Source organism: Carica papaya, chromosome 7, assembly GCF_054855325.1.
Source record: "Carica papaya isolate Zhongbai chromosome 7, ASM5485532v1, whole genome shotgun sequence".
NCBI classification, from domain to species: domain Eukaryota; kingdom Viridiplantae; phylum Streptophyta; class Magnoliopsida; order Brassicales; family Caricaceae; genus Carica; species Carica papaya.
In genome coordinates this window covers 10,889,728-10,904,780 of record NC_142315.1, presented here as the reverse complement: position 1 = coordinate 10,904,780, position 15,053 = coordinate 10,889,728, and the positions used below count along the sequence as shown (strand labels likewise).

At 32.7% G+C, this 15,053-nt stretch overlaps 1 protein-coding gene across 1 annotated transcript; it reads right to left on the bottom strand.

The window, feature by feature from the left end:
- Positions 1-1,012: 1,012 nt before the first annotated feature.
- On the bottom strand, positions 1,013-3,503 carry LOC110812028 (putative pectinesterase/pectinesterase inhibitor 45). The gene is made up of 3 exons (XM_022038685.2): positions 2,386-3,503; positions 2,115-2,275; positions 1,013-2,022 (listed from the first exon to the last, which is right to left on the bottom strand). Exons 1-3 carry the CDS (start codon positions 3,366-3,368, stop codon positions 1,325-1,327), a joined length of 1,842 nt encoding a protein of 613 aa, XP_021894377.1. The 5' UTR covers positions 3,369-3,503; the 3' UTR covers positions 1,013-1,324.
- Between the last annotated feature and the right edge of the window lie 11,550 nt (positions 3,504-15,053).

Below are 15,053 nucleotides of genomic sequence, written 5' to 3'. Positions count from 1 at the left end.
AAGGTATAATTTAATATGTAATAGTTTAGGTAAATGTGTAAGTTTTGTTCAATGTTATAGTATGAACGTATGCTACTTACATATACCTTTTGTAATTGAGTTTTGGAAGAAGAAAAAAAAAAAAAAAGAAATATACAACTCTACTAAATTAAGGTAAACATAAAATTGAAGACTCCCACTTAAACTTGATTCAACAAAATTAACCATATAGCTTAAGCTTTTCTAATCATGCATAAGTTAAATAGCACACAAGTAATGAATTAATCCTACAGATTTGAAAAATTAATTATATAAACTTCTAGATTTATTATTATATTTTTGCTCTAAATTTAGCTGTAGAGAAACAAAAACTTCACTCTTTCTATCATTTCTTTGACAATTCCAATTTTTTTTAGAAAACAAAGTACAAAAACATAGGTAGAAATATCAAATTTGCAGATAATGTACATTCTCTTTAATTCAAAAGTTGGATATATCGATAAATTTGAATTTTTTTTTTAAATAACACTATATTTAAACTCGTGAATAGGAAAGAAGTAGAATATCGTTTGGATATGATTTTACCAGATATAAATTGCTCTAAACCTAAAAAATTCAATATTCCTATTAGTGTAATGCTTCTAATTGAAATATTAATTATTTTAGGCACTCGGAGTCTTCCACCAGAATCCAACATGATTTTGATTGATGTACACTTTAATTTTGAAAATTTTGGTTGGGGTAAGCACATTTCTGAATGATGATACTATGAAAATTATATTACTTTATTTTAATTACACAGGATAATAGAATCAGTTGATAAGTACAATATAATCCACAAGAATAAATTTATCATCAAATTCACAAAACCACTCACAACATGCATTCATAATACACATATTGAAAATTAACATTTTTTTTCCAGAACATTGTATGAGAAAATAGTTTCAACTAGAGAAGCGCTGTCTATTTTTACAAGAATTTCTGGCAAATTCCCAAAAATATGTATTCATGCTAAAATAAACCAAATTGCTTTAAAGGAATAATGGAACAAAATTCTAGCATATAATTGGTTGTGTTACAGTGTTACTAGATGCAAAGAATTGATGTCTTATACATGTAGGACATATATATATATATATATGGTTTCCACTTGTTGAGTTTAAGATAAAAAGGTGATAAACCAAACAACAGAATTGTACAATGTGAGCTCCTGGTGGAATGAAGAATGTAATAAGTTTGGGTCCAAAAATTTGCATTTTTTTTTCTTTCTTTCTTTCTTCTTTTAATAAAAAAATCAACCTGTTAAAACATACTACTAATTTAACAAACTGAAATGCGAAGCTTAAACATCGTATAAGCCATACTTAACAGGAGCATCCGTAGCATTGATCCAAGCTCCTTGTAGGAAAGGTCCTACAGTATACTTTAAGGCTTCTTCTCTTTTAATGAATTTGACTCCAGGCCAGTTAACCCTAGATTTAGTATCACCACTAGCTCCATCATTGTTGAATTCTGCGTAATACAATGTGTCAAGTGCAAAGTCGTTGTCTTGCCATTTTAGCCACCCTGCAGGCTCAATCACATCTCCAATGGTGGATTCCATTATAACAGTCCTTGAGTGAAGTTTCCAAGGTCTACCCAGGTAACTTTTGAAGTCTTTCTTAATGGGTTTCAGATCATCATCTGCTGTAATGGTGCAGTTCTGTAAAACGATTCCAGTTGTTTCGAAAGGATCACTTCTTCCTTGTGCAGTAACAGTGTTCTTCTGACCATTCAAGCCTTTCCTGATAAAAATCTGACAGTTCTGGAAGATGGCTGCTGCATCACCAAAGATGAAATCAATGGTTCCTGTTATCACACAGCCTCTGTAAAATTGGCGATGGGTTTGTACATATAAGGTGTCTTGGTATCCTTCAAAGCGGCAGTTTACGAAAACTGAACGATCAGATTGAACCCTAATTGCCACAGCTTGGTGCCCTTCTGGACCTGCAGTGTTCCTGAATCCCATGGCTTGTGCCATAAATCCGCTTCCTAGAGCCACTGCATGCATGCATTCATGTTGGGATCGTTATATATAATTACTTCCTTTCAAGTATAATTATTTATGAAAAGAAAGAGTGATAGTATGATACCGAAACTTGCAGTTCTAAAAGTGGGAACTCTGGCAGCACCATTTTTGTTCCCTGTGACTATAGTCTTCTTTGATCCATCACCCACCATGGTAACATTTACCATCTTTTTATCCACTGTCACCAACTCATCATAAATTCCTTCTTTTACATAGATGATATACCTAAATTTCCCATTAAAAATAATTTGTTGAAAAGCATAAGAAATTAATGTGCATGTTCTAATTAACACCAAAATAAATACAAATTAAATGTTTATAATTATGAGAGTTACCTTCCAGTGTAGTTCTTTGGCATTGCCTTGAGAGCTTCGGAAATTGTTTTGAACTGTCCACTACCATCTTTGGCCACTGTTACATTAGGATTCAAATTGGAACGATCCACCGCCTTCAAAATTCTTCTATCTTCGTGGCTCATCCAATCAGGAAGCTTTTCGTTTTTGGACAATGAGTGAGATTCCCATCCTAAGAGGTGGCGGGGAGGAGATCCTAATACCTTTGGCAATGATGATACAAGGGTAGAAAATTGCTTAAGAATGGCAAGAGAATTGCTAGTGAGAAGTTGTGAAGAGTTAAGTGTCTTCTCTATATCTGTCTTAAGTTTCCCTTCAGGGAATCCATCAGTACAGGTGACTTGATATGACATAACCGCACTGAGCCAATTGTTCAATTCTGGAGCAACGGTAGAAAAGTTTCGAGCATCAAATTCATTAACGTTGTTAATGGATTCTTCCAGCTCTTCCTTAGCATCGGCTACGAGTGCCTTGCAATCCTCAATGGCATCTTTCTCTTCTGGTGTTTGAAAATTAAAGGTCAATACCTTGTCAAAAGCTTTGTTGATTTCCTCATCGATTGCAGAAATTGCAGAGCTGAGAAGAAACTTGGGTTGAGCTGAAGTAACGTTTTGATTGTCACCCACGGTCTTATTCAAAGTCTTGAGGCAAGAATCCTTATAGAGGGTACCATTACAGACGGAGTTAATGAGCTTTTGAAGACGAGAAGAAGAAAGATTATCACCTTTATCAGGTGAAGGTGTAGCATTTGCAGGGATGGGATGAGTTGCAGCCTTGTGATGGTTATTGGTGGTGGATGGTTCAGGACCGGTTTTCTTAGCAGCGGCAAGTGCAAAAACTCCGGCGGCGATAAGGGCGATGAGGATGACGGAGGTAAGGGAAGCAATGAGAAGTCTCTTACGAAACTTACGTTGCCTTTCGGCTTTTCGACGTTGTTGAATTTGATCAAAGTCTTGGAACACCATTATTGGGGCTGTGGAGTAGGCAGAGATCTCTCTGCCTTAGAATATGGACTAAGGCAGAGAGATTGGGATGAAAGAAAAGATACGTTGTTGCTATTTTCCTGTTTTCTTGTTTCCTTTATTGGCTTCTTCTTCGCCTTTACTTCTTTTATTCTTCTGATGAGAAGAAAGCACACCTTAACAGGTCTGGACAGGAGAGGTTTGAGGAGTTAGTTACCTATTTTGGAATAAATATACATATATATACATAGATACAGATTTTCAACGATGGTCTAATCATGTTCTTTCCTAATTTAAGATTCAAAATGAACGGAAAAGACCAGCGATTTTATGGTTGGCCAATATATAATTCACAATCGAGAGGAAACAGGTGTTTGTAAAGTTGTCTCCATGGGATTAATGGAACTCGTAGTTGACTATTGTTATACAACAGTAAAGACAGAAAATCAAACAACTAACTCAAGAAATTTACATTCTTCAATTAATATGACCTATTCTGATTTATTTACTACATAGAAAATTTAAAATTTACGATATATTTTTCTTGAATTTAATTTTTCTAAAAGAGAGATTGTCACAATTTACCTATATATATATATATATATGCAATTACTGTGTCTCCATGGATTAGTAGGCTTGTATTCCAACATAATTGTACATTTGTTAGTAATTATATGAGATGTATTGAGGATGTTCTTAAAAAAATTTATTTTTAAAGGTACTCTAATAATTATTTTATTAATAAAAAAAACTTATTTAGTTGTATCTATTAAAAATTAATTTACAAATTAAGAATATAATTAATTAATTTGTTAATAATTAAATTTCATAAATTAGAGTCTTTACATATTTTTTGATTTGTTAGTAGTTACGAGTCATAAATTAGATTTATTATATTTTTTCGCGGTTACAATTAATTTTAATAATTGTAATAGTACTTATAAATAATCATGTATTTAAAATTTTTTTGTAACAATCACAATAGAAAAATTTGAGTTTTTTCATTAGTCTCTCTAGTTTTTTCCTCCTAAATAAAGTGATATCAGAACTTGATTTCTTATTAAAATTTTAGAGAGATAACTAGTAATAATTTATTTTCATTCTAATTTCCTCATCTTATAAAAGAAAACTTTGAGAGTTGATGTTTTCATATAAAAGTTATATTTGGCTCACAAGATATGTGAGATTGTAGAAAGAGACTTTACTCTACCTAAAAATGAAGGATCCTTAACTAAAAATAAGAAAGACCAATAAGCCCTTGCACTCATCCATCAAGGTTTCAATAAATCTATGTTTCTAAATGTGGCCGATGCTACCAACACAAAGCAAGCTTGGGAGATTTTGAAGAATTTTTTTCAAGAAGTTGACAAGGTAATGAAGGTGCGACTCCAAACTTCATGAGACGAGTTAGCTTTGCAAATGAATGATGTTGAATCCATTTCAGATTTTTACTCAAGGGCAAAGTCTATAGTAAATCAAATGAAGAGATATGGTGAGATGATGAAAGATGTTTGTGTGATGCAGAAAATTCTCCGATCATTGCCCCCAAAATTTGACTATGTTTGTATCATTGAAGAATCAAAGGATTTAGACACTTTGACAATTGAGCAACTAAAGGGATCTTTACAAGTTCATGAAGAAAAAAATAAAAATAAAAAAGACAAAAAGAGCATTTGGAACAAATTCTTAAATCAAATGCTTCTTTGAATGATGATGAAAAACAAAGAGGAAGCGGAAGAGGTAGAGGACGTGGTCGTGGTTGTGGTCAAACATTAAAAAGAAATGACACTTAAAATGATGCCAATAATGAAGACAAAAGTCAACCATCAAATAGAGGTCGTGGAAGAGGAAGATGAAGAAGTAACTATAGAAATTCTAACAAATCAAATACTGAATGTTATAATTATCACATATATGGATACTATGCTTGAAAATGTTGTAACACTTCAAATAAGAAGGAGGAGTAAGCCAATTTTGTCAATGATAAGCAAGATGAGGAAGAAACAACTTTGTTACTAGCATGTAAAGAGGGAGATAGTGATACCCATAGTTCATAATACTTGGATAACGAAGCAAGCAATTACATGTGTGATAATAAAGAAAAATTTGTTGAGCTTGATGAGAAGATCAATGACAATATTTTTTTTAGAAACTATTCAAAAGTTCAAATTTAAGGAAAATTTACAATTCTAATCTCTTTAAAAAATGATGGACATGTACTTTTACTAATGTTTACTATATACCAAAATTAAAAAGTAATATTTTGGGTTTGTGCCAACTTCTTGACAATGGATATGAAATTCATATGAAAGATTATTATTTTTGGCTTAGAGATCAAAGTGTTAATTTAATTACTAAGGTAAAAATAGAATATTTATTTTGAATAACAAAACTATTAAAGCAAGATGCTTGAAGGCTAGTGTGGAAGATGAAACATGGTGTTGACATATGAGATTTGACCATTTGAACTTTGGCGCACTCAAGGCTATGGAAGAAGAAAAAATGGTGAAGGGGATGCCATTGATCAGCCATCCTAATCAATTATGTGAAGCATGCCTATTTGGAAAACATTCAAAAGGGAGTTTCCCAAGAAAAGCTACTACAAGAGCAACCAAGCTACTTCAAGTGCATACCTATGTGTGTGGGCCAATCAGTCCACTTTCATTTAGTAAAAATAAATATTTTCTACTATTTATTAATTATGTCGGTAGAAAGACTTGAATATATTTTTTAAAGTAAAAATAAGATATTTTTACTATTTTTAAAAATTTTAAAGCTTTTATAAAAAAAATTGTGATTGTGAAATAAAGTTTTCGAGAACAAATAGACCAGGTGAATTTAGTTCCAAAGAATTCCATGATTTCTATAAATCTAATGGAATTTGTTGCCCTTTAATGGTTTCAGAATCACCATAACAAATCGGAGTTGTGGAATTAAAGAACAGAACTATTCTTAATATGTCTAAAAGCATGTCGAAAGCAAAAAACATGCCCAATGAATTTTGGGCCGAAACAATTTCTTGTGCAACATATCTATTTAATAGGTCTCTAATATCAAGTTTGAAAGACATAACTCCCACAAAAGCATGGAATGGAATGAAACCTAATGTCAACCATCTGCGAGTTTTTAGAAGTATTACATCTGCTCACGTTCCACAAAAAGAGACATCCAAACTCGATGATCGAAGTGTCAAACATATTTTTATTAGGTATGATGCAAACTCAAAAGGCTATAAATTGTATAATTCAAGCAATGACAAGATCATGGTAAGTAAAGATATTAATTTGATGAACAAGTGACTTGGAATTGGGAGAAGAAAGAAAAAAATACTTATGATTTCTTTCCATACTTTAAAGAGGAAGACCAAGAGACCATGGTACCTTTGCAAGAGGCAACTCCACCTTATTCTCCAACTCACGTTGCATCAGCACTTCTCAAGGAAGTTCAAGTGAAAGGCAACAAAAGATGAAGAACATTTAAGATATATATGATGAAACTGAGGAGATTAATTTTGATATAAATGATTTGTTTTGTCTTTTTCTTGACAGTGAATCAATGAATTTTGATAAAATTATCAAAGATGCAAGATGGAGATAAGCCATAGAGGAAGAGATCAAATCCATAGAAAATAACAACACATGAGAGTTATCCATTTTTCCTAAGAGACATAAAGCTATTAGTGTCAAATGGGTCTATAAAGTAAAAAATGATTCTCAAGAAAATATGAAAAGTTACAAGGTAAGACTTATGGCTAAAGAATACAAGCAGAAACATGAGGTTGATTATGATGATGTTTTTGCATCAGTTGATCGCATGAAGACTATTTGCTTATTCTTAGCTATTTCAACTCAAATGAAGTAGAAAATTTTTTAACTTGATGTGAAATTGGCATTTCTCAATGGCTATCTTAATGAAGAGATTTATATAAAACAACCATTGCATTTCATGGTTGAAGAACATGAAAATAAAGTGTTAAAATTGAAGAAAGCTTTGTATAGGCTAAAGTAAGTGCCAAAAGCATGGAATAACCATATAAACAAGTATTTTGAAGATAATAAATTTGTTCATCGCCTTCATGAATATGCTTTTTATGTGAAGTATCATTCTAATGGTAATATTTTATTTGTTTGTCTATATAAGGATGATCTCATCTTCACGAGCAACAATCCAAATTTGTTTGAAGAATTTAAGAAAAACATGTTACTTGAATTTAAAATGATTGATATGAGGCTCATATCTTACTATTTGGGCCTTAAGGTGAAGCAAATAGAATATGGTATTTTTATTTCTCAAAAAGGCTATGCAAGAAAAATCTTAGAGAAATTTAAAATGCTTAATTGCAATTCTGTAAATACGCATATGGAATGTGGAGTCAAGTATCAAAGTTTAATAATAGAAAAAAAGTAGATCTTACTCTCTTTAAAAGTCTTATGAGAAGTTTGAGATACTTGACATTTACAAGGCCTGATATTCTTTTTACAGTTGGACTAATAGTCGTTTTATAAAAGCTTCTACTAGCTCCTACATGAATGTTGCTAAAAGAGTTCTACACTACCTTAAAAGTACTATTGATTTTGAGTTATTTTATTCATCTTCTAATATTTCAAGCTTGTGGGATTTTGTGATAGTGATTTCGCTGAAGATATTGATGATATAAAAAGTACAATTAGTTTTGTATTCTTTATAAGTGATTGTGTAATTACATAGAGTTCTAAAAAGCAAACCATTGTTACACTATCAACTTGTGAGTCTGAATATGTGGTAACAATCTCGTGTTTGTCATACTAGATGACTTAAAAGATTATTGAAGGAACTTCATTTAACACAAGATGAAACTATTGAAACTTTTATTGATAATAAGTCTGCATAAGCATTAGCCAAGAACCCAATATTTTATGAACAAAGCAAACACATGGGCACAAGATATCATTTTAATAGAAATTGCATTGCTAAAAAGGAAGTGGAGCTCAAGCACGTAAAGACTGAAGATCAAGTAACAGATATTTTTACCAAACCGCTCAAGGTTGAAGTCTTTCAAAAGTTACCATTAATCTTGAATTGAAAATGAGATTTGCAAATTAAGGGGGAGTGCTAAGAATTAATTTACAAATTAAGAATATAATTAATTAATTTGTTAGTAGTTGAACTTTATAAATTAGAGTCTCTATATATAATTTGGTTTGTTACTAGTTATGAGTTATAAATTAGATTTATTATGTTTGTTGATAATTACAATTAATTTTAATAGTTATAATAGTGCTTATAAATAGTTATGTACTTGAAATTTTTTTTATAACAACCAAAATAGAAAACCTTGAATCTTCTCATTAAACTCTCTAGCCTCTTCCTCCTATCCCTAATAGTATCAAACTCTTGTAAACTCTCAATGATAAATGTTCATAAACTAATAAAAATAAATAAAATTATAATAATAATGTTTTTTAAACTTAACCATAATTTATAAAGTTTTTAATTCAAGAATTAATATGGTTTAAATACTAATAATCTAGATAGAATAGTACACATTATTTTATTCATGAAATACTTGTTATGAAATCACTTGATTAATTCGAAGAAATAGTTACTTATGTTAGTTGTACTACATGCCAATGAAGAACTTAAACATGATAATACTGTAGGATTATTCTTTTGATTAAAGTAAACCACACTACTTATTATGTTACCTTCTTTAATATCTCTAATCAAGAATTTTATTATGACTCGTCATTTAAAAAAAAATTAAACTAAATTTTTAAGAAATAAAAAAAACAGAAGCAAAAACGAGGAGACGATAGAACTATTTTGAAATAAAATAGGAGTCTCGCAACGACAGGGAGAGCATTGCTGGTTGTGAGCGGCGAAAATAAAGGGAGAGCATAGGGTGGAGGCGCCAATCACTTTGGGTGGAGGAGAGTCAATGAAAAATAAGATGACGAGGCATGAAATGTATAGACAGCTTGAACTATTATCATTTACCATGTTCTGTTCTGTTTTGTTAAAATTTTATTTTGAAATAGAATTAGAAGTTTATGTATTAAATAAATATAATTTTATGACTCCATAATTTGAAAATTAAGATGGTTATTTTCTATTTAATTAACTATGTTGAATTTAAAATAAAACTATTAATTAATTATTTTATCAGGGGCTTAGTTATTAAGAGTATTTTAAACGAGTCTTTTGGTAATTTGACCATGAAAGGCTGGCTAGTAAAAGGGATTAATCCTCCTCAATTTTCGTTATCTTGAATGGATAGTAGTTGATATTAAAAACATTTTTTAAGTATTATATTTATTTTAAATATCTTATACTAACTTTATAATCTAAGGTACTAATATTATTTGAATTAGTAGTTGTTTTAATTTAATTTAAACAACAGAGTATTTAAAGAAGATTGATATGAACTGATGTAACAACCCCGGAAATTTAAAATGAAATGTATATTAAAAATATCAAATGCGGAAGCGAAGTCAAAATTCGAATAACATCTCTTACACTAAAACCAAAAACGTGCTCACAAAATATAAAAGATCAAACTACCTAAAGGAGAAACTTGAAAGTAAAAGCTACGAATATGACTATGGAGTCTTTAGGCGTCCCCTTCGTCGTCCTCCTGCGGAACCGGCTCGGGAACAATGTCCTCTTGATCTGAAATGATTAAATAAGGAATGAGCTACACTAGCCCAGTAAAGACATCACGATATCTCACCGTCACGGAGGTAAAGGTGGATAGAAAACTCGAAAAGACCAATGGAGCATAATTTACAATAAATTCTTTTATCAATAATAAATCCTTCACCATCCACTTACCTCGATGGAATCCATAAAACAGTATACGAAAGCAATAACATTATCATCATCATGAAATCATATATGAACTGTATAACATAATGCTTATCAAGCCTTTTGTAATTCAATCGTTACACAACATATTTTTCCTCTTTTACCAGCCCACTAGTATCCATGGGGATCCATAGGGGTCCCGCTACCCGTTAACCCTTAACACTTGAAATCATATTCCAGGGCCGTCCCCATACCCCGTCCGGTATGGGCGCCAAAACTATAAACCTCATTACCCCGTCCGGTATGAGAGTGAAACGGGCCGTCCCCATACCCCGTCCGGTATGGGCGCCAAAACACATAAGATCTCCATACCCCGTCCGGTATGGGAGACCACAATCCCGGTAGGGTTCCCTACGGACCCGGTCCGTCCACCATCTCCCAGGATATCTAGTCAGGCTGACCACATTATACAATTACCCATTTACATAATCTTTCATTCTCTTTTCCCTCAGTCAGCATCATCAATCCACATACAAACAAGCAAAACGATAATTTATGCCAAACAGACAACATACAGCATCAATATCCCAGTCATTCAATCCATAATCAGTAAAACAGTAAAATATGCACACGAAACTATAAAATAAAAACATCAAACCTCATACTGCATTTAAAACTGTAAAAACAGGCCAAATAACAGTTAACCGACAAACACACTAGACTCGGGCTCCATTAGCGACCTTAAGCAATTTCACACATTCGTTGATTCACGAAATACCGTTTTATCATTTATTGAACTTTAATACTGTGATAGGAAATAGGGTGAGGGGTCCTTACTCGTTTTTGAGGTCTGAACACGGCTTCACAGTGCGCCTACAAGCTGTCCCTAATTTTTCCTGAATTTTTTCCGGGGAACTGAAACGCACTATTGGTACCTGCACGTGTTCCAAAAATTCCCAAATTAGGCCCAGGGCCCCTTTTTGGCCAATATCGCAATTCTGGCACGGTGGCTCCGCTGTGCTCCGGCGACGGCGCCGCCGCTTGCGGCGACGATTCACCTCGGTTTGGCCGTTTTCGATCGAATTCGGCCACACTTGCATCGATCCTTGCGAATAAACAACTCTAGGGCCCTCGGGGGGCCAAAAAATTACGAAAAATCGAAGCTTACCGGCGGCGGTGCTCTCGGGTGCGGCGGCTCTCCGGTGAAGTTCGTGTTTTGGTGATTCGGCTCCGATCAACCTGTAGAGAAGAGAATGATGATCACGGTGATATAAAAATTGCATTAAACGGAGGCCGGGAAGGGCCTCATCGGAGGCAAAAACTGAGGAGGGGCGCGGCGGCGCCGCTGGGTTTCGGCCGTGTTTTTCGGCAGTTTGGCCGGGATTTTGGCTCCGATTTGGCCACATGGGAAATCAGCGTGGAAAAACGAGTCGGGGGTATGAAATTTACCTCGATCGGCGGTCGGAAATCCCTCCGGTGTGGCGGCGGGTGGCGGCGGCCGGCTTCTGGTTCGTCTTCTCCAGCGAGGGCAGGCGGCTAGGGTTTTGTGGTCTGGTGTGGGGGTCTTATTTATACCCTTTTGCCTTTTGATCTCAGCCGTCCATTTTGATTTAATCTGGGCCGTCCGTTTTTGATTGAATCTGGGCCGTCCGTGCGATTGCATCTGGGCCGTCCGATTGCGCATACGCGGATCGCCAACGTGGCCCGTCCCGGATCGACGTGGTCTTGCCACGTGGCAGCTCCCAGTTGGCTGGGACTGCTGACTGGGTCTGCTGACATGGCTGCTGACGTGACCTTTTTTTTTTTTCTTCAATTTCCCGGGTGCTACAACTGAGCCTTGAATAATTATATGATATCAAAATGGTAAGTTATATTAAATTAATTCACCAAAGCTAAAATATTGTTTAAGTTCTAGAGAATTAATATAACATTATTTAACATTGAACTTTGTAAATGAAATATAATAATGAAATTGCAATTAATAATGCAAAACAAGTAAACAGAAAAATGCAATAAAATTTATCCAAAAAAAAATTAAAAAAAAATTATGACTAATGAATCATATTTTAGAAATAGTATAATCTATTGTTATATGTTTCTTGGAGTACATCTATGTAATTTTATATGTATAAATAAAATTTTCACAAAGATAATGACGAATTTACCCCTTTACATGTAGTTAAGAGTTTTTTTAATTTCTCATCTCTCTTTCTCTCATTCACTATCCTTGACCAGAACAAATTTTCTGTTCATATGTCTCTCTCTTAAATAAATAAAATAAAATAATAACATAAATTCTTCCCTCATTTTTTCTTTTATTTTCTTATTTCAAATAATTGCTTCCTTGCCTTAACTCATGCTTTAACCCTTGTTTTTTTTTTTTTACCAGAAATTCAAAGCTTGACAGATTCTCTAATCTTACTTTCTCGCTTAGTCATATTTTAGAAATTTGAGATAAGCAACTGAAATTTTTATTCTGTTAAAATACAAAGTTTACATCTTTATATATAGGGATCAAGGAATATTATGCTACATTGGTTAGGACTTAAAACTAAAATAACTAAGTTAATAATCTCCCTCAAGATGTAATAATAAATGTCATGAATCACAAAACAAGAAAGCAGAAGTAGAGAGAATAGCTCCAAAATAAGTAAGTAATTACTTAACCCATGCAAGTTCATTGGTGGTTGCAACCAATGTTCTGTACTCTGTCTTAGCGAATGAATGAGAAATGATGGGTTGCTTTTTGGTTTTTCATTAAATTAGAGATCATCCAAAAAAATTATAAAATCCAACAATAGACTTTGTATAATTCATGAAAACAACCCATCTTGTATCTAAAAAAGCTTTAAGATGTAGTGAAGAAGCTATTGAAATGAAAAGACCCTACATGTTTATGAATTGTAGAATTTGCACATGATTCACTAGTTCACGCCATAGTTGGAATATTTGCAATTCATTACTATGTTGGAATCTATCCCTTATATTGTTCCAAATTATAAATATAGAATATGAAAAGATGATGTTAGCATAAATCTCTTTAGAAACATAGTTTAGAATCCACAAAATTACATATGTTGTGAATCCAAGCACTGAGCAAAATTTATGTTAGTTTCATTATGTTTGACAATAAGGCCATCAATGAAACTGATCTTGTTTTACACCGATATGGCAATTATCATGGTGCGACTTTAGGAAGCGTAGTTATATGATGTTAAATGTTGCAAAACTAAGACTAATTCTAAACTATTTAAATGATGTAAAAAGGGCTCATTGGATCATCAATGACTAGTTTGTCGATCCGTACAAGATATAAATTGATGTTGTTAAAAATGATTAAAAATCAATCACCAAAATTGAATGAGTCAAAGTTAGTTTTTACAAATCTACAATATGTATTTGCAGTAGTTTTTCTTCAATGTTATTTCCTATAAATTTACTATTAATGGGTAATAGGATATCCGCAATTTTTACTCCATGTTTTCTTTATTTGTTAGTCATCTATACAACCTATATAAAGACTCTTTACTTTAAGATGTGAATGAAGATTAAACCCATTTCCTTTCTAAATTTTCACTTTTAACTGTCTTCTGCTTTAAATTTTCAACCAACATATTTGGTATCAGAGCCATTATTTTGTGTTGCTGAGAGAGTGTAAAATAAAGAAAGAAGTGCAACACCAGAGTGATTAAACCAATCCTCAAAAATGGAAATCAATGGTACAACAGCCTCCTCTCAACTTTTAATTTCTCTGTTCAATGGTGAGAGCTACGAATTTTAGAGCATAAAAATGAGAACTTTGTTAATGTCTCAAGAATTATGGGAGTTGGTGGAAAATGGGATAATGACCCATATTATGAGCAAAGGCTTCAAGGAAAAAAAAAGATGCAATGGCTTTGTTGTTTCTTCAACAAGCAGTTACAAATAATATTTTCTGTTGAATTTCTGCAACAACTACTTCTAAGAAAACTTGGCTAATTTTCAAAATAGAATTTTAAGGGTCATCAACAGTAATTACTATCAAACTTCAATTGCTTCATAAAACCTTTAAAATGCTTCAAATGTGTACATTTAAATCTATTTAAACTTTTTTATCAAGAGCCTCTGCAATTGTCATTGAAATGAAGGCATATTGTGAAAGAATTACTGATGAGACTATAGTTTTAAAATTATTGAGGAGTTTAACTCCTAAATTTGATCATGTAATAGAGGAATTAAAAGATTTATCTACTTATTCCTTTGATGATTTAATGAGTTCTTTGCAACTTTATGAAGACAAGTTAAATAGATCACTATTAAAAAGATTAAAAAAAAATTTCAAGTGAAAAGAGAGTCCTCTCATAGTAAATCAGATTAAATAGCCTCAAATAGAGGTAGTTCTTGTGGTGCTTGTCATGCCAAAGGTCGCAATGGAAATCGAGGACGAGGAGAACGATCTAGCAAACAAAGACAATTTAAGTAGAATTAGAGTCAGATTAAATGCTATTATTGTGAGAAATTGGGTCACAAAGAGGCTGATTGTTAGACCAAGTAAACAGATAAATGGAAACATGCTAATATTACAAAGGAAGAAGAAAATATATTATTCATGTCTCACTCTTTTGACAAAAATGTTATTGATGTTGTTTGATTTCTGGATAGTGGGTGTTAAAATCATATGTCAGGTTCAAAATCATTATTTAGAGAACTTGATGAAGTAAAAAGATCAACAGTTCGGCTGAGTGATGACAAGGTGATTAAAGTTAAAGGGAAAGGTACAATTGCCATCAAAATAAACCATGGTAACACCAAACTTTTAACTAATGTGCAATTTGTTCCTAGTTTGGCTTATAATTTGTTAAGTGTTGGGTAATTGATGAATAATGGATATAGAATCGTGTTTAATAATGATTCATGTAGTGTTAA

Excerpts from the sequence above, each read along its gene's own strand:
- LOC110812028 (XM_022038685.2), bottom strand. The coding sequence starts at position 3,368 with ATGGTGTTCCAAGACTTTGATCAAATTCAACAACGTCGAAAAGCCGAA. Across the intron at positions 2,276-2,385 it reads CCAAAGAACTACACTGGAAG|GTATATCATCTATGTAAAAG; the intron begins GTAACTCTCATA and ends TGGGAAATTTAG. Across the intron at positions 2,023-2,114 it reads TTTTAGAACTGCAAGTTTCG|TGGCTCTAGGAAGCGGATTT; the intron begins GTATCATACTAT and ends GCATGCATGCAG.